Source organism: Nipponia nippon, unplaced genomic scaffold (genome assembly GCF_047370975.1).
Source record: "Nipponia nippon isolate SJK-2023a ecotype South Korea unplaced genomic scaffold, ASM4737097v1 scaffold_47, whole genome shotgun sequence".
Classification (NCBI taxonomy): domain Eukaryota; kingdom Metazoa; phylum Chordata; class Aves; order Pelecaniformes; family Threskiornithidae; genus Nipponia; species Nipponia nippon.
Window position 1 is genome coordinate 774,408 of NW_028262366.1, and position 23,257 is coordinate 797,664.

Below are 23,257 nucleotides of genomic sequence, written 5' to 3' on the forward strand. Positions count from 1 at the left end.
TTATATCCCTGTGCCCCCCATTACATTCCTGTGCCCCCCATTATATTCCTGTGCCCCCCCATTATATCCCTGTGCCCCCCATTATATTTCCATGCCCCCCATTATATCCTTGTGCCCCCCATTATAGTCCTGTACCCCCCATTACATTCCTGTGCCCCCCATTATATCCCTGTGCCCCCCATTATATCCCTGTACCCCCCATTATATTCCTGTACCCCCCATTATATTCCTGTACCCCCCGTTATATCCCTGTGCCCCCCATTACATTCCTGTGCCCCCCATTATAGTCCTGTACCCCCCATTACATTCCTGTGCCCCCATTATATCCCTGTGCCCCCCATTATATTCCTGTGCCCCCCGTTATATCTCTGTGACCCCCCATTACATTCCTGTGCCCCCCATTATATCCCTGTGCCCCCCATTATATTTCCGTGCCCCCCCATTACATTTCCGTGCCCCCCCTTTCATTTCCACCCCTCGCCTTCCCCTCGGCCACATTTAACCCCCCCATCGCCGCTCCCTGGGGTCACCCCAACCTTTCGGGGGGGGCATCTTGGGGGGGGGGAGGTCCCTTCCCGCAGCGTAGAAGCACCCCAAAACACCCTTGGGGGGGGGGGCCGGGGGTCATCCCCCAGCCCCCATCACCACCCAGCCGTGACACCCCCAGGGCGGTCCCTACATCCAGCAGGAGCTGGGGGGGGGGGACACACACCCAATTTGGGGGGGTGTCCCGTCCCCCCCATGGACCCCAATACCGCCGTTTGCATCGCAGGGCCCGGTGACACCCCCCCCCCTCCCCGAACCGCGCCGGCGCCGGGGCGAGCCTGGAGCACCGGGACGAGATGCAGGAGAGCTACGAGAGCGTCATCTCCCTGGGTGAGGCTCTTCCCTTCATTTATTCAAGAATAAAACGACATTAATTACCGTCATCAGCGGCTGCGTTCAGAGTAAAACCACCAAAATCGCCAGGATTGAGCTTAAAAAGAGCCCGGGGGGGGGGGGGGGGGGGGCGGGGTTCAACCGGGACCCCATTGCCAACCACGGCTTTATGGCTTCCCTCGCCCTTGGCCGTCGCCATCGTGGTGTCATTTTTGGGGTGAAAAGAGCTATAACCGGTATCCAACTGTCTCCCCCAGCCGAGGAAATCGCCATCAGTTGGCCGCGGATCACCGCCTTCGCCGAATCGCACCGGAGGAGGGGGTTGGTATCCGGTAAGTCAGCGATCACGGTGCCGGTTGGTGCCGGTGAGGACCTAGGAGCATGTTTTGGAAGCCCCAAAACCATGGGGTGATGGGTGCAGGAGATGGGAAAGCAGCCGGATACGGCCGCCGCGGTGCCGGGAGGGATGCGGGCAGCCAACCGGTGGGTTTTCGGCGGCGGGGCCGGATCCTCACCTCCATTTTTCCCTGTAGATGATGGGCTGTTGAGCGAGAACGAAGAGGAAGACCCACCACCGGGCGAGCTGGAGAAGGTGGACGCCGAGGGGACGCCGGCGGGGAAGCCCAAGGGGACCAGCCCCGCCGGCGGAGAGGGGACAAAGCCCGGTGACAGCCCCCAAAAACCAGAGAACCAGCCCAGAAAGCCATCGGGCAAGCGACAGGGTAAATCGGGCCACCGAGGCTTCAAGAAATTCCCCCCGCGGAGCTTGCTCAGCCACGGCCGCTGCCACGACTGCGGCAAAGCTTTGGCTTTCGGTTCAGCCTTCAACAAACGCCGGCGAGGGACGGAACGACCCCATAAATGCCCCGAATGCGGAAAATGTTTTCGGCTCAGCTCAACCCTCATCACCCATCAACGCCGGCACGCCGGCGATAAACCCTACAAGTGTCCCGATTGCGGCAAGACCTTCAGCGTTGGTTCGGCGTTCATCCAACATCAACGGGTGCACGCCGGTGCCGGCGCCGGCGCGGCGCCTTGCCAGTGCGGCGTCTGCGGGAAGAGTTTCCCGGCCAGCGCCAGTTTGGTGAAGCACCAAAAATTACACCTGGAGGAAAAACCCTACAAATGTGGGGATTGCGGGAAGGGTTTCAACTGGAATTCGCATCTGGAGCGGCATCGCCGGATCCACACCGGCGAAAAGCCCTACGCCTGCCCTGAATGCGGTAAGAGCTTCAGTTGGAGCTCCCACCTCGACCGGCATCGCCGTACCCACGCCGTCGCCGGCGAGCCCGCTTGCCGTTGCGCCGATTGCGGTCGCTGCCCAACTCCTCGCGGTGCCGAAGGCTCCAAAACCCCCGAGAAGCCCTTGCAGTGCGGTGAATGCGGGAAGGGCTTCACCAAGAGCGCGGCGTTGGCCAAGCACCGGCGCGCTCATGCCGGTGAGAAGCCCTACAAGTGCGGGGAGTGCGGGAAGGGTTTCGGCTTGAACGCCGCGTTGCTGCAGCATCAACGGAGCCACGCTGCCGGCAAACCCTACCAATGCGGTGACTGCGGTAAGAGCTTTGCCTGGAGCTCCCATCTTGACCGGCATCGGCGTATCCATATGGGAGAGAAACCCTACCGTTGCGGGGATTGTGGGAAGAGCTTCTCCCAAAGTTCCCACTTGGAGAGGCACCAACGCGTCCACGCCGGCGCCGAGCAACCCTGCCAATGCACCGATTGCGGTAAGAGCTTCTTGGCCTCCAACAAGCGCCGGCGGCTGTTGACCGGCACCGGTGAACGACCCTGTAAGTGCACCGATTGCGGGAAGAGCTTTCTTTGGGGAACCCGTGCCCGACCGGCGCCGGAGAGGACCCATAAGTGCAGCGAATGTGGGAAGAGCTTCACTTACCGGGCGGAGAACGTCAAGCACCAGGGGACGCAGACGGGGGAGAAACCCTATACCTGCCCCGAATGCGGGAAGAGCTTCGGGCAAAATTCGGCATTGGTGAAGCATCGCCGGATGCATACGGGAGAAAAACCCTACAAGTGCGGGGACTGCGGGAAGAGCTTCAGCGTCCGCTCCAACCTCATCAAACATCAACGGACCCACCTTGGCGAGAAGCCCTACAAGTGTCCCGATTGCGGGAAGGGTTTCATCCAGAAGTCGGACCTCACCAAGCACCGCCGGATGCACACCGGGGAGAAACCCTACAAGTGCAACGTCTGCGGTAAATGCTTCAGCGTCTCCTCCAACCTCATCAAGCACCAACGCATCCACCTCGGCGAGAAACCCTACCAATGCTCCGAGTGCGGCAAGAGCTTCATCCAACGCTCCGAGCTCACCATCCACCAGCGCGTCCACACTGGCGAGAAGCCCTACAAGTGTCCCGAGTGCGGCAAGTGCTTCAGCCGCAGCTCCCACCTCAACCGCCACCAACGCACCCACGCCGGGGACAAGGGCAAAGGCAGCGCCGCCGCCGCCGCCGCCGCCGTTGGCAGCCCCCTGCCGCCCTCCGGCGCCTTCTCCGGTGCGGCCTTCTCCCCGCCGTTGGGCGGCTCGGCGGCCCCCATCCCCTCGCTGCCCTCCTTCCCTGCCTCCCCCTCGCCCCTGCCCATCCCGTCCCTCTCCAGCCCCGCCCTGGACCTGCCGTGGGCCCTCTCCTTCCCCGCCCGCGCCTTCCCCCACCCCTCCTTCCCCTCGGCCCCCGCCTCGGGGGCGCAGACCTCCTCCCTGATCAACTGAGCGGTGCCCGGCCCTGGCCGTGGCTCCGTCCTCCTCCCGACCTCCCCAGCCGCTCGCCCAACCCCCAGCCGGAGTTGGCCTCAACGGCCCATTGGTGGGGGGCTTGTTCCTGCCCGGAGCCGTGCCGCCTCGGCAGCTCATTGCTGATGTCTCTGATTGGAGGATGGGGAAGTCCTCTTCGTTGTGTGGCTCCATCCTCCTCCCGACCTCCCCAGCCGCTCGCCCAACCCCCAACCTGGGTTGACCTCAAAGACCTGGTGTTGGGGGACTTGTTCCCACCTGGAGCCGTTGGGCCTTTGTGGCTAATTACTGATCTCGCTAATTGGGGATGAGGGAGCTCCTCCATCCCTGGCCGTGGCCCCGGCTCCATCCTTCCCCCTACCTCCCCAGCCGCTCGCCCAACACCCAACCTGGGTTGACCTCAAAGCCCCAGCGTCGCAGGGCTTGTTCCCACCCGGAGCTGTTCAGCCTTGGTGGCTAATTAACGAGCTCATTGCCGACACCGGGTGCTCCCCCCTCGGCATCCCCCCAGCTCCGCACTGGGACCCCAACCCCCATCCCAGTCCCCCCACTTCCCACCCCATCGCTCATCCCAGCATCTCCCATCGGTGCCCCCCCCAGCGCATCTTCCCACCTTACCCCTCTGCTCCCCATTGGATGAAGGTCCACGTCATCACCCCCATCCGGGTACCACCCTCTGCTCCCACCTTGGAGCATTGTGGGAGAAAAAACCGGCAGAAACGGGGATTTTCCCACGCCGCCGCATCACCCTCTGCCCGCCCGGGAGCTGCCACGCGGGACTCGGGGATATTCCCACGTCCCCGTCTCCTGCGGCGTCTCCCTGAGCTCCTCTTATCCCACATCATTCCTCCGAAACGGAGCCGGTCGGGGCGGGGGGGGGGATTCTTCTTTTATTTTTTTATTATTTTGTTTTCCTTTCGGAAAGAAAAGACTTTGGGGCAAAACCACGCGATTTTGTGACGTCATTTTTCAGGCACTTACCAGAATCTTTTGGGGTTTGGTTTTGGTTTTTTTTTTTTCCTTTTCCACGCGGACTTTGCAAAAACTTTCATGCGTTTGTGGTGGTGGGTTTTTTTTTTTATTATTATTACTGATTTTCCTGAATTTTTATGTTGGCTTTTGCTCCGTCCCTCGGAGCGGGATCGGTACTGTCGGGAAAAGGCAGTGGCGGTGCTTTTTTCGCTGCCTAAAATCCCGATTTCTCCCATTTCCCGATTTCTCCCCGTTACGGGGGAGCGAACGCTTCTCGGGGGGAAAATAAACGAAGAACATTTTTAAAAAATTTTAAAAAAACACTAAAAGAAACAGAAAGGGTTACATGCAAAATATCAAAGCATGGAAAGAAATACAGAAGAAAAAGAATTAAGGCTGAGAATGACTTTTTTTTTTTCCCCGAAAGAGGATAAAAAGCTGAAATAAGACTTGGAAAAGTAGGGAATTGCTGAAATCTCTGGAATCGGGAAGGTTTTAACTGAAAAGAAAATCATTCAAGAGGTGCGGAGGCGCTATGGGAAGGATTCGTCGTGTTTATTAAAAAAAAATAAGTTTAAAATATCGGCAAGAGGAACCGGTAGTACTGTAGGTGCGGAAAAAAAAGAGGAAAAAAATATCAAAATCTGGGAAAAAAAATCACAGAAAATGAAAAAGGAGGAAAAGAAAGCAAAGGATGTACGGAATAGAAAAAAATCGGTGATAAAAAATAGAGAAAAAGATAAACCCCACCATCGTAAGGAAGTACCGGAGCCTGCGCCAGGCAGCGATCGCAGGCAGCGCCGTGGGAAGCGGGAGCCGAGCCGGCGTCGGATGCGGTAACGCCGGGAATTGCTGCCGGATCATTGGATACGGAAAAAACTAAGAATTAAAAAACAAACAAACAAACAAACAAAAATGGCCGGAGTGGCTGGAATTGGCTCCGGGCGTTTGCTGGAGGCGCGATGGGCGCAGCGGGATGCGGGATGCGGGATGCGGCCGCGGGATGCGGGATGCGGAGCTGCACCGTCCCCTTGCCCGATTCAACAGCCCCTGAGGCTTGTCCCTGGCTCCCTGTGACGTGTTTTGGGGACCTGCCTGGCCCCCCCGGCCAACCCCGCTGCAACCGGGTGTCACCGATGGCGCAACCGCGATGTCACCGATGCCACAGCCGTGATGTCACCAATGGAGAACCAGGACATCACTGCTGGCAGAACCATGATGTCACCGATGGCTCAACTGGGATGTTATCAATGGCACAACCATGACGTCATTGCTGGCATAACCATGATGTCACCGATGGCTCAACTGGGATGTTATCAATGGCACAACCATGATGTCATTGCTGGCATAACCATGATGTCACCGATGGCTCAACTGGGATGTTATCAATGGCACAACCATGATGTCATTGCTGGCACAACCATGATGTCACCGATGGCTCAACTGGGATGTTATCAATGGCACAACCATGATGTCACCGATGGCTGAACTGGGATGTTATCAATGCCACACCCATGATGTCATCGCTGGCACAACCATGATATCACCGAAGGCACAACCAGGATGGCACAACCAGGGTGTCATCGCTGGCACAATGGGGATGTCACTGCTGGCACAACTGGGACGTCACCGATGGCACAACCACGATGTCACGGATGGCGCGGCCACGATGTCACGGATGGCGCAACCACGTTGTCACCGCTGACGCAACCAGGACGACACCGAGGATGTTCATTCTGCCTTGGGGACCCTCCGGACACCCCCCGCTGCCTTCGGATCCCCACGCCCCCCCAAGGAGCTGCCGCGCAGGCAGCACCAGCCCCATTTTGGGGGGGGACAAAACTTCTTGGAAGGAGCCCCAAAATCTCCCGTTCTTGCCTCAATTTTGGCCGCCGGTCAACGGGAGCCGCTGTGGGGGGATGGCTTTTGAAGCCTACCTCCAAATCACCTCGGCAAGGCATGAATTACGCGTTCATGAGCGCGGGCGATGGTGCTCACCCCGCCCTTGCGCTAATTGGGCGTTAATGAGCCTGCTAATTATGCGCTCAGCCGCCGCCCTGCCTTGGGGCTCGCCGGCCGATTTGGGCCCAATTAACCCAAAATGGAGGGCACGGTGAGATGATACGGCTTGGTGACTTGGTCAACTCTACAACGCCGGGCTCTGTGGATGGGGTCATTGGCGGGGGACGACACATGAGGAAACCCCCTTCCCATCATCCCGCAGAGCCCAGGACTTTGCATACGGAAAGCGGGGAAGAGGAGGGACGGGGATGAAGTCAAGAACCTCCCCCGGGGTTCAAATCATTGAAATCTTTGTAGGAGGACACGGTGGCCATGCCATGGGGCGGAGGGTCCCAAATGGAGCCACGAGGGACAAAAGCCACTCCGAAAAGAGCAGGAAGGGCTTCAGCGAGGGGATTTGGGGGGGGGGGGGAAGGGGGGGAGGAAAAAAACCCCACACCGAACTGCGATTTAAGTGAAATTTATATATTTTCTGGTGTTGTCCGTGCTTCCAAAACCGGCGTGGACGTGTCGCTGTGCTGCTTGTCAACGGTCCCCCTCCGTGTCCGCTTTCGGGGACTGCCTCGTCACCGCGGCTCGCGTCTTCATCTTTTTTTTTTCCTTTCTTTTTTGGAGTCACTTTCTTTCCATGAGTAGTAATAAATTAGAGCCTAGCTACCCTGGCAGTGCCGCGGTCCTTTCCCTCGGTGGGCTGAAAAGTGGTCGTTCCTCTTCCGTTTGCTTTGGAAGGCTTCAAACCGCGTCAAGATCCAATTTTCCACGGATTTTCCCCCCACTTTTCCCTTTGGTTGAGTTTCCAGTTGGGTCGCTCCAATTTGAAGCTCCGTTGCAACTCATCCTGCAGTTAAAAATGTGCATTTTTTTTTTTTTTTTCCCAGTGCAAGATTCCCATAAATCCAGTAAAAACGTATCAGGATGGAGGGAAGCGTTGAGCCTTCACCAGCTGAACCCTTTGGTCGTGGTCACTTGGACAGCCAAGAGCATGGTGGCACCAAAACCACCTTTTTAACCCCAAAAGGCCACTCCACTTGGACCACAGGAGAGGGTTGGGTCCCTAGCGCTGCTCCAAACATCTGCTGGTGAACCCCAAGGAGAAAAAATTAAATTAACCCCCCCCCACGAGACTCCAAGGGGCACCACCAGCCATGGTGCCAGAGCGAGGGGCAAGCCAGGATGGCAGCCCATGGGGTGGATCAGCATGGCCACGCATGGATGCTCCTCCAAGAAATCCTGCAGAAGGACCAAAATCCTCAAGGCTGGGCTTAAATAGAGCCCCTGGACCGCGGGCAGGGGCTGGTGGGGGTCCCAAGTGGTGACGGGCACGGTTGTTAATGACCATTTGTGCCCTCAGCCTCCAAAATGGTTTTTGGGGTGGCTCTGAAGCACATCTCCAAGGGGTTCAGGTTGTCTCCAACGGGGTTCAGTACATCTCGAAGGGGTTCAGGACATCTCCAAGGGGTTCAGGACATCTCCTAAGGGGTTCAGGACATCTCCAAGGGGTTCAGGTTGTCTCCAACGGGGTTCAGCACATCTCCAAGGGGTTCAGCACATCTCCAAGGGGTTCAGGTTGTCTCCAACGGGGTTCGGTACATCTCGAAGGGGTTCAGGACATCTCCTAAGGGGTTCAGGTTGTCTCCAACGGGGTTCAGCACATCTCCAAGGGGTTCAGCACATCTCCTAAGGGGTTCAGGACGTCTCCTAAGGGGTTCAGGATGACTTCAAGGAGCTCAGCATTGAAGGCATTAGACACATCTCCAAGGGGTTCAGCTCACCTCGAAGGGGTTCAGGATGCCTCCAAAGGGGTTCAAGCCCATCTCCAAGGGCTTCGGGACACCTCCAAAAGGGTTCAGCATGTCTCGAAGGAGCTCAGCACGTCTTGAAGGGGTTCAGCACATCTCCAAGGGGTTCAGGAAATCTTCAAAGGGGTTCAGCATATCTTGAAGGGTTTCAGGATGTCCCCAAAGGGGTTCAGCACGTCTTTAATGGGTTCAACACATCTCAAAGGGGTCCAACACATCTCAAAGAGGCTCAGCACATCTTGAAGGGGTTCAGCACACCTCCAAGGGGTTCAGCACATCTCTAAGGGGTTCAGGTTGTCTCCAAAGGGGTCCAACACATCTCAAAGAGGCTCAGCACGTCTTGAAGGGGTTCAGCACATCTCCAAGGGGTTCAGGTTGTCTCCAAAGGGGTCCAACACATCTCAAAGAGGCTCAGCACGTCTTGAAGGGGTTCAGCACATCTTGAAGGGGTTCAGCACAGGCTCAGCGTGTCTCCAAAGGGGTTCAGCACATCTCAAAGGGTCTTGACCACTTCCCAGGCAGCTCCCTGGGCAGACGCAAGCAACGCCGGTACCCTGGAGGACTTCATGAGGAGGAAGAGCAGCCCCCCACCCCACGGCTTGGGGGACGGCTGAGCACCCCAAATCAAGTGCAAGCCCCCCACCCCAGGGCACGCTGCTCCCCATGCCCACCCTGGGGACAAGGAGCCGGTGCCAGCCCCGTCCCCACCCCACAGCTCTGCCATGGGGCAGAGACCCCTGGGCACAACCCCATTTTGGGGCACAACCCCATTTTGGGGTCCAACCCAGGGACCCCGAGCCCTCCTGAACTTGGCTCTGCTGGAGCAGAAGGTGCTGAGGAAACATCTGCGGGGGGAACGGTGCCAGGAGGGGAACAGGGTGGGGTCTTTATTTTTAGATCGATATTAAATTTCCCTTGTCTTAATTAAATCGCTGCCGGGGTTGGGGGGGGGAAGGGGTCTGCGTAGAATATGTGTATATTCCTACTTTTATTTGGGAAAGGTTTTAATGAGTAAATGTCTTAAAAAATGCATAAAAAGAAGACGTAGGAATTTTTTTTTTAATGCTGGAAATACAAGGTGATTGTGGTGGCCGTGCTACGGGATAATTATAAAAATGGAACAAAATTGAAGAAATCTGAAGGCTTAATCTAGGAAAAAAAGAGGATGAAAAGGGGTCTGGAGGAGCAAGATCAAACCACAAGATGCTTCCTCCATAGCGGAGCATGAAAGGAGATCTTCGGTGAGCAAAAGGAGGCGATTCTTCTTTGAATGAATAGTCAATATATGAAAAAAAGCCTTATTTTTTTCCAAGACAAAAAAATCTGACGGGTACAAGCAGACAAGCTTAAAAACCCGGCAAGAAAACGGCCGTAGAGAATGGTAAAATGATAAAGCGGCCGTGTCCTGCGTCCTCCGCGGGAGCGAGAGCCGCGAAGGCATGCCTGGCATGCCAAAGATTTGCCCGCAACGTCCTCCCGCACCCGAAGGTTTCGCGTGGTTTGCTCCCTGAAGGACAAACCCGACCGCTCCGCCGAACGCCTAAAATAGCCGGCGAGGAAAAGCCGTGCCGAGGGGGAAAGCGTCTTGCCCGGGAGCAGCTGCAGACGTTGCTCCTGTCTTGGGTTTCTCCACGTGACACCAAGATGAGCTGGTCCCTTTGGTCCTTTCAGCTCTAGAAAGGCAGATATAAGCTACAGACTCTTCAAACAAGCCAACATCCGTATCAACGGGACATCCCCGCTGCTCCTGAAGCATCTCCTCCCTCCCCGTCACATCCAGCATCACGGAGAAGAGTTTGGCTCCATCAAAGGCTTGGGCTCCATCAAGGTGATTGGGCTCCATCAAGGTGATTTGGCTCCATCAAAGGTTTGGGCTCCATCAAGGTGATTTGGCTCCATCAAAGCCTTGATCTCCATCAAAGGCTTGGGCTCCATCAAAGGTGATTTTGCTCCATCAAAGGTGATTTGGCTCCATCAAGGTGATTTGGCTCCATCAAAGGCTTGGGCTCCATCAAGGTGATTTGGCTCCATCAAAGGCTTGGGCTCCATCAAGGTGATTTGGCTCCATCAAAGGCTTGGGCTCCATCAAAGGTGATTTGGCTCCATCAAAGGCTTGGGCTCCATCAAAGGCTTGGGCTCCATCAAAGGTGATTTGGCTCCACCGAAGGTTTGGACTCCATTGAAGGCTCGGGCTCCATCGAAGGCTCGGGCTCCATCAAGGTGATTTGGGCTCCATCAAAGGTGATTTGGCTCCATCAAAGGCTTGGGCTCCATCAAGGTGATTGGGCTCCATCAAAAGCTCGGGCTCCATCAAGGTGATTGGGCTCCATCAAAGGCTTGGGCTCCATCAAGGTGATTTGGGCTCCATCAAGGTTTCAACTCAACCAAGGTTTTGGCTCCACCAAACCCTCCCAACAAGGAGCTGTGACGAGATTCCCCCCCACTTGGGACCTTCTGTGTCCAACTGATCCCCGCAGACATCGGCATCTCCTGCCGTGGGACCTGTCCGTCCGCGGTCCCACATCCCACCACCCTTCGTCCCCTTCTCCACCCATTTCCCAGCTCCACATTGTCCCATCCTGGGACCTCTTCAAGGCATCTCCATCCTCTCACCACCTCCATCCTCTTCACCATCCACGGTCCCATCACCTGCAAGGATGGACATGCCGATGCGGGATCCCAAAGCGTCCCACCGAGCCTCGTCGCATTCCCAATGGATGGAGGTTTGGATCCAAGACCTGGAGATGACCACACCAACCATCGAGCTCCAAGCAAGGTCTTCTAGACCCATCTCCATGTCCTTGAGTATCTCCAAGAGTGGACCAGCTCCGGGAAGCCTCTTCCAACCTTCTTCCATCATGGAATATCTCAAGTTGGAAGGGACCCATAAGGATCATCGCATCCAAGTCCTCGTAGGAGGACGGCACCCAAAAAATAAGCTCATTTTTTAAGGTTTAAGCAAAGTTTCATGGGTTTGTTCTGATTTGTGTCTGGATTTCAAAGGGAAAAGGGGAAAAATAAAAAGGAGCTTCATCATTTCCCACTTTTTTCTAGGATTTGGTGGAGCTCGGGGGTTTCTTCTTGGGGTGGGGGGGGACCCCAGACTTTGGGGACCACCTTCACCCCCCCACACACACGTTTTGCTCTTATTTTTTAACGATCTCCCCAAATCATCTGCCCTAATTCCCGCAGGAAAATGGCTATTTCCATGGAAAAACTGGGAGACCCCCAGCGCCACCACCGGCTCCCCGCTCCAGCGCCCCGGGGATGCTGGGGGGAGGCAGCCGGATGCCTGGATCCCCCCTTTTCCCGGTGACTCTCCCGGTTCCCGGAGCCTGTTGCAGGCCGGCTCGGTGTGGAAGGACACAGGAAAGGGCTGCCCCAAGCCGGAGGAAGCGGAGGGGGAGGTCGGAGCCCGCAGGTACCGGGGGAAGGACGGGGGCGGCCCCGGGGAGGCTCCGCCCGGGCCCGGGGATGCCCCACTGGGGCCCGGGGATGCTCCGGCGGGTACCGGGGATGCTCGGGTTCGGGCCGGGGATGCTCTTACCCGGTCCTAGAGATGCTTTTCCCGGTCCTAGGAATGCTCTGCCCGGTCCTAGGGATGCTTTTCCCGGTCCTGGAGATGCTTTTCCCGGTCCTAGGGATGCTCTGCCCGGTCCTAGGGATGCTTTTCCCGGTCCTGGAGATGCTTTTCCCGGTCCTAGGGATGCCCCGCTGGGTACCGAGGATGCTCGGGTTCGGGCCAGGGATGCTCTTACCTGGTCCCTAGGGATGCTTTTGCCGGTCCTAGGGATGCTTTTCCCGGTCCTGGACATGCTTTTCCCGCTCCCGGAGATGCTTTTCCCGGTCCTAGGGATGCTTTGCCCGGTCCTAGGGATGCTCTGCCCGGTCCTGGAGATGCCCCGCTGGGTACCGGGGATGCTCGGGTTCGGGCCAGGGATGCTCTTACCCGCTCCCAGAGATGCTTTTCCCGGTCCTAGGGATGCTTTTCCCAGTCCTGGAGATGCTTTTCCCGGTCCTAGGGATGCTTTTCCCGGTCCTGGAGATGCCCTGTCCAGTCCTGGGGATGCTTGGTTTCAGGCCAGGGATGCTCTTACCTGGTCCTGGAGATGCTTTTCCCAGTCCTAGGGATGCCCTGTCCAGTCCTAGGGATGCTTTTCCCAGTCCTAGGGATGCTTTTCCCGGTCCTGGAGATGCTTTTCCCGGTCCTAGGGATGCCCTGCCCGGTCCTAGGGATGCTTTTCCCGGTCCTAGGGATGCCCTGCCCGGTCCCGGAGCTGCTCGGCTCGGTCCCGGTGATGCTCCGCTGGGTACCAGGACACTTTGTCCGGTCCTCAGGATGCTCCACCCGGTCCTGGGGATGCCCAGCTGGGCACCAAGGATCCTTGGCTCTGTCCTGGGGACGCTTTTCCCCGTCCCAGGGATGTTTTTCCCAGTCCCAGAGCTACGCCACTTGGTCCTGGGGATGCCCAGCTTAGTCCTGAGAATGCTTTTCCCAGTCCCAATGATGCTTTTCCTGGTCCTGGGATGCTCGGTTCAGTCCCAGGGATGCTTTTCCCGGTCCTGGGATGCTTGGTTTGGTCCCAGGGATGCTTTTCCCGGTCCTGGGATGCTCAGTTCGGTCCCAGGGATGCTTTTCCCGGTCCCAGGGATGCTTTTCCCAGCCCTGGAGCTGCCCTGCCGGGTCCCGGGAATGCCCTGCTCAGCCCCAGGGATGCTCAGCTCCGTCCCAGCGCTGCCCCGGCCCCCCAGTACCAGGCACCATCCCAGCTCTGGACCCCATCTAGAGCCCGTCCAGCCTCAGCGTTTCCCTCCCGGGGGCTTCAGCATCCCATTTCCCTCCCGTTCCTCTCCCAGATCGCTTTCGGAACCGGGGAAACGGCTCCCGAGCCCTTCCAGGAGGATGCTTTACCCTTTTAACCATCACACCCACCTGACACAACTGCATTTATCCCTCCAGGGCCTGAACAGGGATCCCCCGAGGGACCTCGCATCCTCCTGCCCATCCCTGGATCCCTCTGGGATTTTGGGATCGCAGGGACCGACGGAGGCGTTCGCTGCTTTGGGGGCTGGAGGAGGCCGGGGTTTCGCCGGCCATGCAGGAGAACCACGAGGCATCGGCCTCGCCGGGTGAGCAGGTCCATCCCAAATTTCCCCATCCCTCTCCACCTTCCCAAAGCCCCTCCATCCCGCTCTGCCCTCATCCCAAAATCCCTCCATCCCTCCCCGTCTCCCCAGATCCTCCCCATTCCTCCCCGCCTCCCCAAATCCCACCATCCCTCCCCAAATCCCCTCATCCTCACCTTCCCAAATCCTCCCCATCCCTTGCTGCTTCCCAAATCCCCCATCCCCCCCCACCTTCCCAAATCCCGCATCCCTCATTGCCTTCCCAAATCCTCCCCATCCCTCCCCAAATCCTCCCCATCCCTCCCTGCCTCTCCAAATCCTCCCATCCCTCCCCAAATCCCTCCCATCCCTCCCTGCCCTCATCCCAAATCCCGCATCCCTCACTGCCTTCCCAAATCCTCCCATCCCTCCCCAAATCCCTCCCATCCCTCCCTGCCCTCATCCCAAATCCCTCCCATCCCTCTTTGCCTTCCCAAATCCTCTCATTCCTTCCCAAATCCTCCCATTCCTCCCCAAATCCTCCCATTCCTCCCCAAATCCCTCCCCAAATCCCTCCCATTCCTCCCTGTCCTCATCCCAAATCCCTCCCATCCCTCCCCACCTTCCCAAATCCTCCCATTCCTTCCCGAATCCTCCCATCCCTCCCCAAATCCCTTCCATCCATCCCTCCCTGCCCTCATCCCAAATCCCGCATCCCTCGTTGCCTTCCCAAATCCCTCCCGTCCCTCCCTGTCCTCATCCCGCCTTTCCCAGCAGGCGAAGGACCAGCCAGCGCTGGGACGAGCACAACCACACCAAACCATCAGGAAAATCCCTCGGGAACGGATTCAGCTCATCCCCTTCTCCCTGAAAAGGGATTTGACATCCCGGAGGACCCAATCCCGAGGGATAAGAGGAGATTTTTATGCACCGAATGCGGGAAGAGCTTCAACCACAGCGCCTACCTCCTCCGCCACCAACGCATCCACTCCGGAGAACGTCCTTATCCCTGTCCGAAATGCGGGAAAACTTTTACCTGGAATTCCCACCTGAATTCCCATCAAAAAACCCATACGGGTGAAAAACCCCATCGTTGTCCCGAATGCCAGAAATGCTTCAGCCGTCGATCCAACCTCCTCCGTCATCAACGCCTACACGGGATGGAAATTCCATATGGAAAAAGCTTGAAGGTTGAGCGTATCCTGCATTCCCGGAGCCGTCCGGATGATATTCCCTATATTTGTTCCGAATGTGGGAAATGTTTCAGCGCTCGGTCTAATCTTTTCCGTCATCAACGGATCCACACCGGAGAAAAACCTTATAGATGTCCCGAATGCGGGAAAAGTTTCGGGCAAAGCTCGGATCTTATCCAGCATCGTCGAACCCACACCGGAGAAAAACCCTTTTCCTGCTCATTTTGCGGGAAATCCTTTAACGAACGATCCCATCTCATCCGACATCAAGGTCGGCATACGGGGGAAAAACCCTACAAGTGTCCGGAATGTGGGAAAAGCTTTGTCCAAAGCTCGGATCTCCTTATCCATAGGCGATCCCACGCCGGCGAAACTCCCTATACGTGTTCCGAGTGCGGAAAACGCTTTCGGGTCAGCTCCAGCTTGGTACGGCATCAAGGATTACACACGGGAGAAAAACCCTATAAATGCGGGGAATGCGGGAAAGGATTCCGCGCTCGTTCCGTCCTCGTGATCCATCAACGGCTCCATACGGGAGAACGACCCTACGAGTGTCCGGCTTGCGGGAAACGCTTCGTTCAAAGCTCCAACCTCCATCGGCATCGTCGGATCCATACGGGAGAGAAGCCGTATCCCTGTTCCGTCTGCGGGAAGAGGTTCAGCGGCCGTTCCAGTTTGGTTAAGCATCGGCGGCTCCATGAATCGGCCGGGGAGGGGGAGGATTTGGGATGGAGGTCGGAAAAAGAAGCGGAGGAGGAGGAATCGCGCCGGAGGTGCTCTTGAGGATCGCCGCCGTGGGGGAAAAAGGGGGACCCCCCCCCCAAAAAAAAGGGGGACCCCCCCCCCAAAAAAAAAGGGGGATAGTCAGAAAAGGAAGGGGTGGCCCTCAAAAAAGGAGGATTGACCCCAAAAAAGGAGGGGTGACCCCAAAAAAGGAGGATTGACTGTCAAAAAAGGAGGGGTGACCCCAAAAAATGAGGGGGTGACCCCAAAAAAGGAGGATTGACTGTCAAAAAAGGAGGGGTGACCCCAAAAAAGGAAGGGATAACCCTCAAAAAACGACGATTGACCCCCAAAAAGGAGGATTGACTGTCAAAAAAGGAGGGGTGACCCCAAAAAATGAGGGGGTGACCCTCAAAAAAGGAGGGGTGACCCCAAAAAAGGAGGGGTTGACCCCAAAAAAGGAAGGGGTGACCCTCAAAAAAGGAGGGGTGACCCCAAAAAAGGAGGGGTTGACCCCCAAAAATGAGGGGGTGACCCTCAAAAAAGGAGGATTGACCCCGAAAAAGGAGGGGTGACCCCGAAAAAGGAAGGGTTGACCCCAAAAAGGAGGGGGTGACCCCCAAAAAAGGAGGATTGGCCCCCAAAAAAGGAGTGGCCCCAAAAAAAGGAGGGGTGAGCCCCCAAAAGGAGTGAGCCCCCCCAAAAAAAGGAGGGGGTGACCCCCCAAAAAAGAGGAGTGACCCCCCAAAAAAGGAGGATTGGCCCCAAAAAAGAAGTGACCCCCAAAAAAAAGGAGGGGGTGACCCCCAAAAAAGGAGGATTGGCCCCCAAAAAAGGAGTGGCCCCAAAAAAAGGAGGGGTGGCCCCAAAAAAAAGGAGGGGTGACCCCAAAAAAAGGAGGGGTGACCCCAAAAAACGTTCATGGCTGGAGGGAGCAAATATATTTGTGACTTCGGGACGGGGTCGGCTCGGTGGCGTCCTCCTGGATGCTCTCCCATGATGTGTTTTGGGGTGCGGGGCCAGCAGCGGGACCCCCAAATCCTTTGGGGTGCTGTGAGCAGGCACCCGCAGCCACCCCACCCCTCTTTTGGGGGGGGACACAGAGATGGGACCCCCAAATCCCTTGGGGTGTCAGCAGTGGGACCCCCAAATCCTTGGGGTGACGGGCACCCTACCCCACTCTATTTTGGGGTGGGGGGGCCACAGATGGGACCCCCAAATCCTTGGGGTGATGGGCACCCTCTCCCACCCTATTTTGGGGTGGGGGGGCCACAGATGGGACCCCCAAATCCTTGGGGTGATGGGCCCCCTCTCCCACCCTATTTTGGGGTGGGGGGCCAGAGATGGGACCCCCAAATCCCTTGGGGTGCCAGCAGTGGGACCCCCCAATCCTTGGGGTGACGGGCACCCTACCCCACCCTATTTTGGGGTGGGGGGCCAGAGATGGGACCCCCAAATCCCTTGGAGTGCCAGCAGTGGGACCCCCCAATCCTTGGGGTGATGGGCACCCTCTCCCACCCTATTTTGGGGTGGGGGGCCAGAGATGGGACCCCCAAATCCTTGGGGTGATGGGCCCCCTCTCCCACCCTATTTTGGGGTGGGGGGCCAGAGATGGGACCCCCAAATCCTTGGGGTGCCAGCAGTGGGACCCCCCAATCCTTGGGGTGATGGGCACCCTCTCCCACCCTATTTTGGGGTGGGGGGGCCACAGATGGGACCCCCAAATCCTTGGGGTGCCAGCAGTGGGACCCCCAAATCCTTGGGGTGATGGGCACCCTCTCCCACCCTATTTTGGGGTGGGGGGCCAGAGATGGGACCCCCAAATCCTTGGGGTGCCAGCAGTGGGACCCCCCAATCCTTGGGGTGACGGGCACCCTCTCCCACCCTATTTTGGGGTGGGGGGGCCACAGATGGGACCCCCAAATCCTTGGGGTGCCAGCAGTGGGACCCCCCAATCCTTGGGGTGACGGGCACCCTCTCCCACCCTATTTTGGGGTGGGGGGCCAGAGATGGGACCCCCAAATCCTTGGGGTGCCACCAGCTTCCTCCCCAGCCACAAACCCCAGGAACCCCCAAATCTGGGGGGGTCCCAGTGCCCCGAGCCCCCCCCCTCCCCACGCAAAATCCAGGCCTTGAACCCCTTCATTTTCCCCTCTTTCCCCCCAAATTTCTTCTTTTCCCTCCGAGCCGGCTGGGAAACGCCGCGTAAAACGCACCTTACACCCCCAAAAAAGCCCGATGTTACCCCAAAACCCAACCCCAGCCCGAAGGAAATCCATATTCTTTAAAAAAAAATAAAAAATAATAAAAAAAAATCGAGTAAACGGGCAAATGAAACTGCTTAAAATCAACCTGTGGGGAATTAAAAAGGGAACGGAGATATTTAAAACCCAGGTGTCATTTTTTCAGGCGTTAATAAGGAAAATTTAGAGCGTGAATATTAATATAATTACTAATAATAGCGATATTTATTTCTGTTAATAATATTTGGGGCTATTGGCTTGGTTTTTCAAGCTTCGGGGATTTCACCCCGTCCCCGGGATGGATTTTTAAAAGCTCGGGAAGGAAAATCGCCGCCGGAGGGTTGCAACGATCCCGGTTCCCAAAGCCGTTCCCGCAACCTCCAGGCTTCGAGCCGCTCCCCCAGATGCCGGAATAGCATCGTGGTGGGGTTTTTGGGGGTGGTTTTTATTTTTGGGGGGGTACCCGGGGTACAACCGAGGAAATAAAACCACCGTTGGCGAGGCGGGGGGGGGGGAATAAATTTTACTCGCCGGAAAAATAACACGCCAACCGCCTCCGGGGCTGCCTCGAACCAGCGTGGTTCTCATCACAGCCCCGGCACGGCCGCAGGCCCCCCCCCCCCGACCCCGTACCCCAAAACGGCTGCGGGGTCGTCCCCCCCCCCCTCGTTAGTGCAATTCGGCTTCTGCCTCGCCTTTTGCTGGAAAAGACCCCCAAAAAAACGGCTGAAATTTGGGGGGGGCTGGGGTGAAAGGATGGGGGAGGGGCAGGGGGACAGCCCCCCCCCCCCGAGCTCCTGCGCCGAGGAGGGGCCGCGACTGAGCAGCTTCGTTAGCAGCTTCGCCCACCCAGCCGCTCGCCGCCAACACCCAACGGGGCAGCTTAACTCAGCATCCCAACGCGGGGCACGCGCGGTCCCGCAGGACACGGCTCCCGCCGTCCTCCCCCACTTCATCCACCCAATTTGGAGGGGTGAACCCCAACAACCCCCCAAATTTTGGCCCCCGATGGTGTCACCGTTGCCAACAAGGGGCTTCCAAGCGTCGCCCCATCAGCTCTGTCCTCCCCCCGCGCAGCCTCGGCAGGAGATAACGGCAGCACCCACCGACCCCGCTCCGTTTTTTCGGGGTTCCCCAGGGCGAGGAGACGCTACGGGGGCGGGGCTCAGGGTGGGGCTAAAGGCTGATGCTTCGGTGATGTTTGAAGTGCCCCTGCCCACCCCGGCGTTGCTCCCGTTCCTCCAGCTCGTCGCTGTTGAGGCTGGTAGCGTCCGACAAACCCAATAAATGTTCGACCGAGTCGAACTTCTGCAGGTCGGAGGCGATGGTTTGAAGGCTGAGCACCGAAAGCGTGTCGGCTGGGGGGCACTCGGCCCCCAAATGTGTCCCTCCTGTCACCCCCACCTCGGTACCGGCGTGTTGGGGACTGGCTTCGGCCCCCACCGGCGAAGCTCGACGGACAATGAGGCGTTGGAGACGGCGAGCGTGGATCTGTTCGCTGATCTGCTCCAGGTTACGCAGGGCCACCGAATAACGCGTTTTGGCTTGTGACACCAACCGCTCCAGCGCCGTCACCTTGGCCTTGTGCTCCTGCAGGAGAATGGGAGATGGCGGTCGGCCACCACGGCCACCTCGGTGTCCCAACGTCCCTTCCCAAAACGCGGGGCAGACCCCCCCCAGCCTCCTTCTCTCCTCCCGAAAGCTGGCAGAAAGCAGCAGGATCCTCCCCAAACTGGGATCCCCGTGCCCCTCACCAGCCCGAGGGGCCCCACCACCAGCGGAGCCGTGTCTGCCCCCCACCCAGTACCTCGAGGATCTGGTTGAACTGGGCTTTAAGCTCGAAATAAGGCTTGCTCTTAACGATGACGCGCTTGAGGGACTTCTGGAGGGCTTGGACCTTGGCCTCGGCTTGCTGGCACAACTGGGTCACGCGCTGGTGCTCCCGCTCGCTCCGCAGCCGCTCTTCCTCCGCCTCGTTGACCTGAGGACACCCCAAAACCCCTTCAGAAGCGGGGTCCCCCCCGATCCCCATCACCCCCAGCCTCCAGCTGCCTCCTCCCAGGCCCCATCACACCCCTCCTGGGGCTGAAGAACCTCCCCGTACTTTGCAAGTAGCGTGGTTGAGCATCTCCTGCCAGGTGGGATCCAAGCGGTTCTTGTCGGCCATGACCCCTTGCTCCGCCACGAAAACCATCTCGCGAGCGGCATTGTGCATGCTGACGGCTCGCTCGTACCGCAACGCCGCCTTCTGCGTCTCCTGCTGAGCCTGCGCGGCGAGCGGGGACAGGGTTACGACGCCGGGAAAGGGAGAAGAAGACCCCCCCCACCCGTTTTTTTGCACCCCTGGGTGCTGTCGGTACCTCCTTGGCGAGGCGTCGGGCTTCGTAGTAGGGTCGAGCTTTCTCGATGCAGTTGCCCAACTGGGAGCCTTGGGCGTTGAGCTTCCTCGCCGATTCGGAAAGGATGCGGCGATAGGCGGTGCGGGCTTCCTGGGGGGGAGGAGCAAAGAACGTCTCATCCCCGCGTCCTCCTGTCCCTCATCGTCCTCCTGTCCCTCATCGCACCCAGGGAGAGCCCTCGGCAGCGGGTGTCGTCCCACCGAGCCCAAAACCAGCAGGGACCAGTTAAGGAGTGGGGGGGAGCGGTTAAGGAGGGGGGAGACCAGATAAGGAGTGGGAACAAGGACTCGGGGACCAGTTAAGGGCTGGGAACAAGGACTGGGGGACCAGTTAGGGGTTGGGGGACTGGTTAGGGACTGGGAACAAGGACTGGGGGACTGGTTAGGGACTGGGGGACTGGTTAGGGACTGGGAACAAGGAGTGGGGGACCAGTTAAGGGCTGGGGGACCCAGTTAAGGACTGGGAACAAGGACTGGGGGACCAGTTAAGGGCTGGGGGACCCAGTTAAGGGCTGGGAACAAGGACTGGGGGACTGATTAAGGACTGGCAACAAGCACTGGGGGACCAGTTAGGGGCTGGGGGACCCAGTTAAGGGCTGGGAACAAGGACTGGGGGACCAGTTAGGGGATGGGGAACCCAGTTAAGGGCTGGGGAACAAGGACTGGGGGACCGGTTAAGGACTGGGGGACTGGTTAGGGACTGGGAACAAGGACTGGGGGACCAGTTAAGGGCTGGGGGACCCAGTTAAGGGCTGGGAACAAGGACTGGGGGACTGATTAAGGACTGGCAACAAGCACTGGGGGACCAGTTAGGGGCTGGGGGACCCAGTTAAGGGCTGGGAACAAGGACTGGGGGACCAGTTAGGGGCTGGGGGAACCAGTTAAGGACTGAGGAAGAAGGACTGGGGGACTGGCTAAGGACTGGGGGACTGGTTAAAGGCTAGGGGACAAGTACTGGGGGACCAGTTAAGCACTAGGAACAAGGACTGAGGGACCAGTTAAGGGCTAATGGATCCAGTTATGGTCTGGGGAACAAGGACTGGGGGACTGGCTAAGGACTGAGGGACGAGTACTGGGGAACCAGTTAAGGACTGGGGGACCAGTTAGGGACTGGGAGCAGCTCACATCCAGCTGGAGCTCCACCCGGTTGATCTCCTCGTTGGCCTGGTTGAGATGCTCCAGCTCCTCCTGGGGAAGCGAGAAGCCAAAGGCGGGGTGAGGGAAGGGAAACGCAACCCCAAAACCCACTGCACCCCCCCCAAAAAAAATGGGGGGAACTGGGAAAAAGACCCTACCCACACCCACCCCTCACCTGTATCCGGGGGTCCAGCTCTTCCTCCTCCTCCTCCTCCTCTCCTACCACTTTTGGGGGTGTCCCGGGGTCCTCGCCGTCACACGTCCCCCCCGAACCGGCCGCCCCCGCCTCCTCCTCATCCGCCCCCGGGGAGACCCCCAGCTGCCCGGGAGGTGTCCGACGTCCGTCCCCTCCGTTTGTCCCCCAAGCCAGCCTCTCCTCCGCGTCCCCCATGGCGGGGTCCCCCCCAATCCGGGCGACGTCGGGGTCCGCTTCGTTTCAGGGGGGGGCCAGCATCTTGGCGGGGGGGCCATTCAGCGCCAGCCCACCCCGCGCGGAGCAAGGGGCCCTATTTCATTTTGGGGGTGAGCCGAATTTGGGGGGGGTGGAGGGGGCGGGGGCAGGCCCCCCCCCCCAGCAGAGACCCCCCCCCCCCCCCTCGGGGACGATGACTTGGGATCCGGATCGGCCGAAACAGGATGGGGGGGCTGGAAAACAACCGGGAAAAGGTCAGCCCCCCCCCCCCATTCCCTCCCGCTACTCCCCTCCAGTGCCCCCTCCAATGCACTGCACCCCAAAAACCTTATTTCCCCCCACATCCCACCACCGCGCAGCCCCCCGTATCCCCCCAGTGCCCCCCAACGCCCCCCACCACCGCGCAGCCCCCCGTATCCCCCCAGTGCCCCCCCAATGCCCCCCACCACCGCGCAGCCCCCCGTATCCCCCCAGTGCCCCCCCAACGCCCCCCACCACCGCGCAGCCCCCCGTATCCCCCCAGTGCCCCCCCAACGCCCCCCACCACCGCGCAGCCCCCCGTATCCCCCCAGTGCCCCCCAATGCCCCCCACCACCGCGCAGCCCCCCGTATCCCCCCAGTGCCCCCCCAATGCCCCCCACCACCGCGCAGCCCCCCGTATCCCCCCAGTGCCCCCCCAAATGCCCCCCACCACCGCGCAGCCCCCCGTATCCCCCCAGTGCCCCCCAATGCCCCCCACCACCGCGCAGCCCCCGTATCCCCCCAGTGCCCCCCCAATGCCCCCCACCACCGCGCAGCCCCCCGTATCCCCCCAGTGCCCCCCCAATGCCCCCCACCACCGCGCAGCCCCCCGTATCCCCCCAATGCCCCCCCCAATGCCCCCCCACCCCTCCAATGCCCCCTACATCCAACCAATGCCCCCCATCCCTCCAATGGCCCCCCCAAATGTCCCCCACCACTGCACTGCCCTCATAGCACCCCCAATGCCCCCCCCAATGCCCCCCACATGCCCTATAATGCCCCCCCCACCCCTCCAATGCCCCCTACATCCAACCAATGCCCCCCACATCCCTCCAGTGGCCCCCCAATGCCCCCCCATATTCCCCCAATGCCCCCCCACCGGCCTATAATGCCCCCCCATATGTCCCCAATGCCCCCCCACCCCTCCAATGCCCCCTACATCCAACCAATGGCCCCCACTTCCCTCCAGTTGCCCCCCAATGCCCCCCATATTCCCCCAATGCCCCCTACATGCAACCAATGCCCCCCATCCCTCCAGTGCCCCCCCAATGCCCCCCACCCCTCCAATGCCCCCCCCAATGCCCCCCCATCCCTATAATGCCCCCCACCCCTCCAATAACCCCTATATCCCTCCACTGCCCCCCCACCGCACTGTCCCCCCCGTATCCCCCCTACGTCTCCCTCCCCCCGGCCCCCCCCCGGCTCCAACACCCCCCCAAAGCCCCCACCCCCCGCCTTGACCCCCCCCCCCCCCCCCCAAAGCTCCCCCCACCCCTGTCCCCCCCTTCGCCCCCCCCAAGGCGGGGCCGCGGCCTGTGTTTACCTCCCGCTCCGCCACAGCGGCTCCACGTCCCCCCCACCCCCCCCCGCCCCACGCCGTTACGCA

General features: G+C 59.1%; 3 protein-coding genes and 1 long non-coding RNA gene across 5 annotated transcripts; 2 read left to right on the plus strand and 2 right to left on the minus strand.

Annotated features, from left to right (window-relative positions):
* Window positions 1-773: 773 nt before the first annotated feature.
* Window positions 774-3,632, plus strand: LOC148052549 (uncharacterized). The gene is made up of 3 exons (XM_087729857.1): window positions 774-876; window positions 1,137-1,211; window positions 1,413-3,632. Exons 1-3 carry the CDS (start codon window positions 843-845, stop codon window positions 3,602-3,604), a joined length of 2,301 nt encoding a protein of 766 aa, XP_087585983.1. The 5' UTR covers window positions 774-842; the 3' UTR covers window positions 3,605-3,632.
* LOC148052550 (uncharacterized) lies at window positions 3,541-12,103 on the minus strand. Its single transcript, XR_015698525.1, has 3 exons — window positions 11,966-12,103; window positions 3,812-11,408; window positions 3,541-3,645 (listed from the first exon to the last, which is right to left on the minus strand). It is a non-coding gene; the product is annotated as an uncharacterized LOC148052550 (long non-coding RNA).
* Window positions 12,104-13,423: 1,320 nt separating this feature from the next.
* LOC104014487 (uncharacterized) lies at window positions 13,424-15,581 on the plus strand. 2 transcript variants are annotated; one of them, XM_087730033.1, is made up of 2 exons: window positions 13,424-13,548; window positions 14,302-15,581. In XM_087730033.1, exons 1-2 carry the CDS (start codon window positions 13,515-13,517, stop codon window positions 15,498-15,500), a joined length of 1,233 nt encoding a protein of 410 aa, XP_087586159.1. In that variant the 5' UTR covers window positions 13,424-13,514; the 3' UTR covers window positions 15,501-15,581. The 2 variants fall into 2 exon arrangements, with proteins under 2 accessions (XP_087586159.1, XP_087586158.1); XM_087730032.1 differs by having other exon boundaries at window positions 13,505-13,548; window positions 14,299-15,581.
* A 2,299-nt stretch (window positions 15,582-17,880) lies between these two features.
* On the minus strand, window positions 17,881-23,235 carry SH3BP5L (SH3 binding domain protein 5 like). The gene is made up of 7 exons (XM_087730042.1): window positions 23,195-23,235; window positions 21,394-21,863; window positions 21,207-21,269; window positions 20,044-20,172; window positions 19,788-19,949; window positions 19,491-19,664; window positions 17,881-19,273 (listed from the first exon to the last, which is right to left on the minus strand). Exons 2-7 carry the CDS (start codon window positions 21,607-21,609, stop codon window positions 18,860-18,862), a joined length of 1,158 nt encoding a protein of 385 aa, XP_087586168.1. The 5' UTR covers window positions 21,610-21,863; window positions 23,195-23,235; the 3' UTR covers window positions 17,881-18,859.
* Window positions 23,236-23,257: the final 22 nt, after the last annotated feature.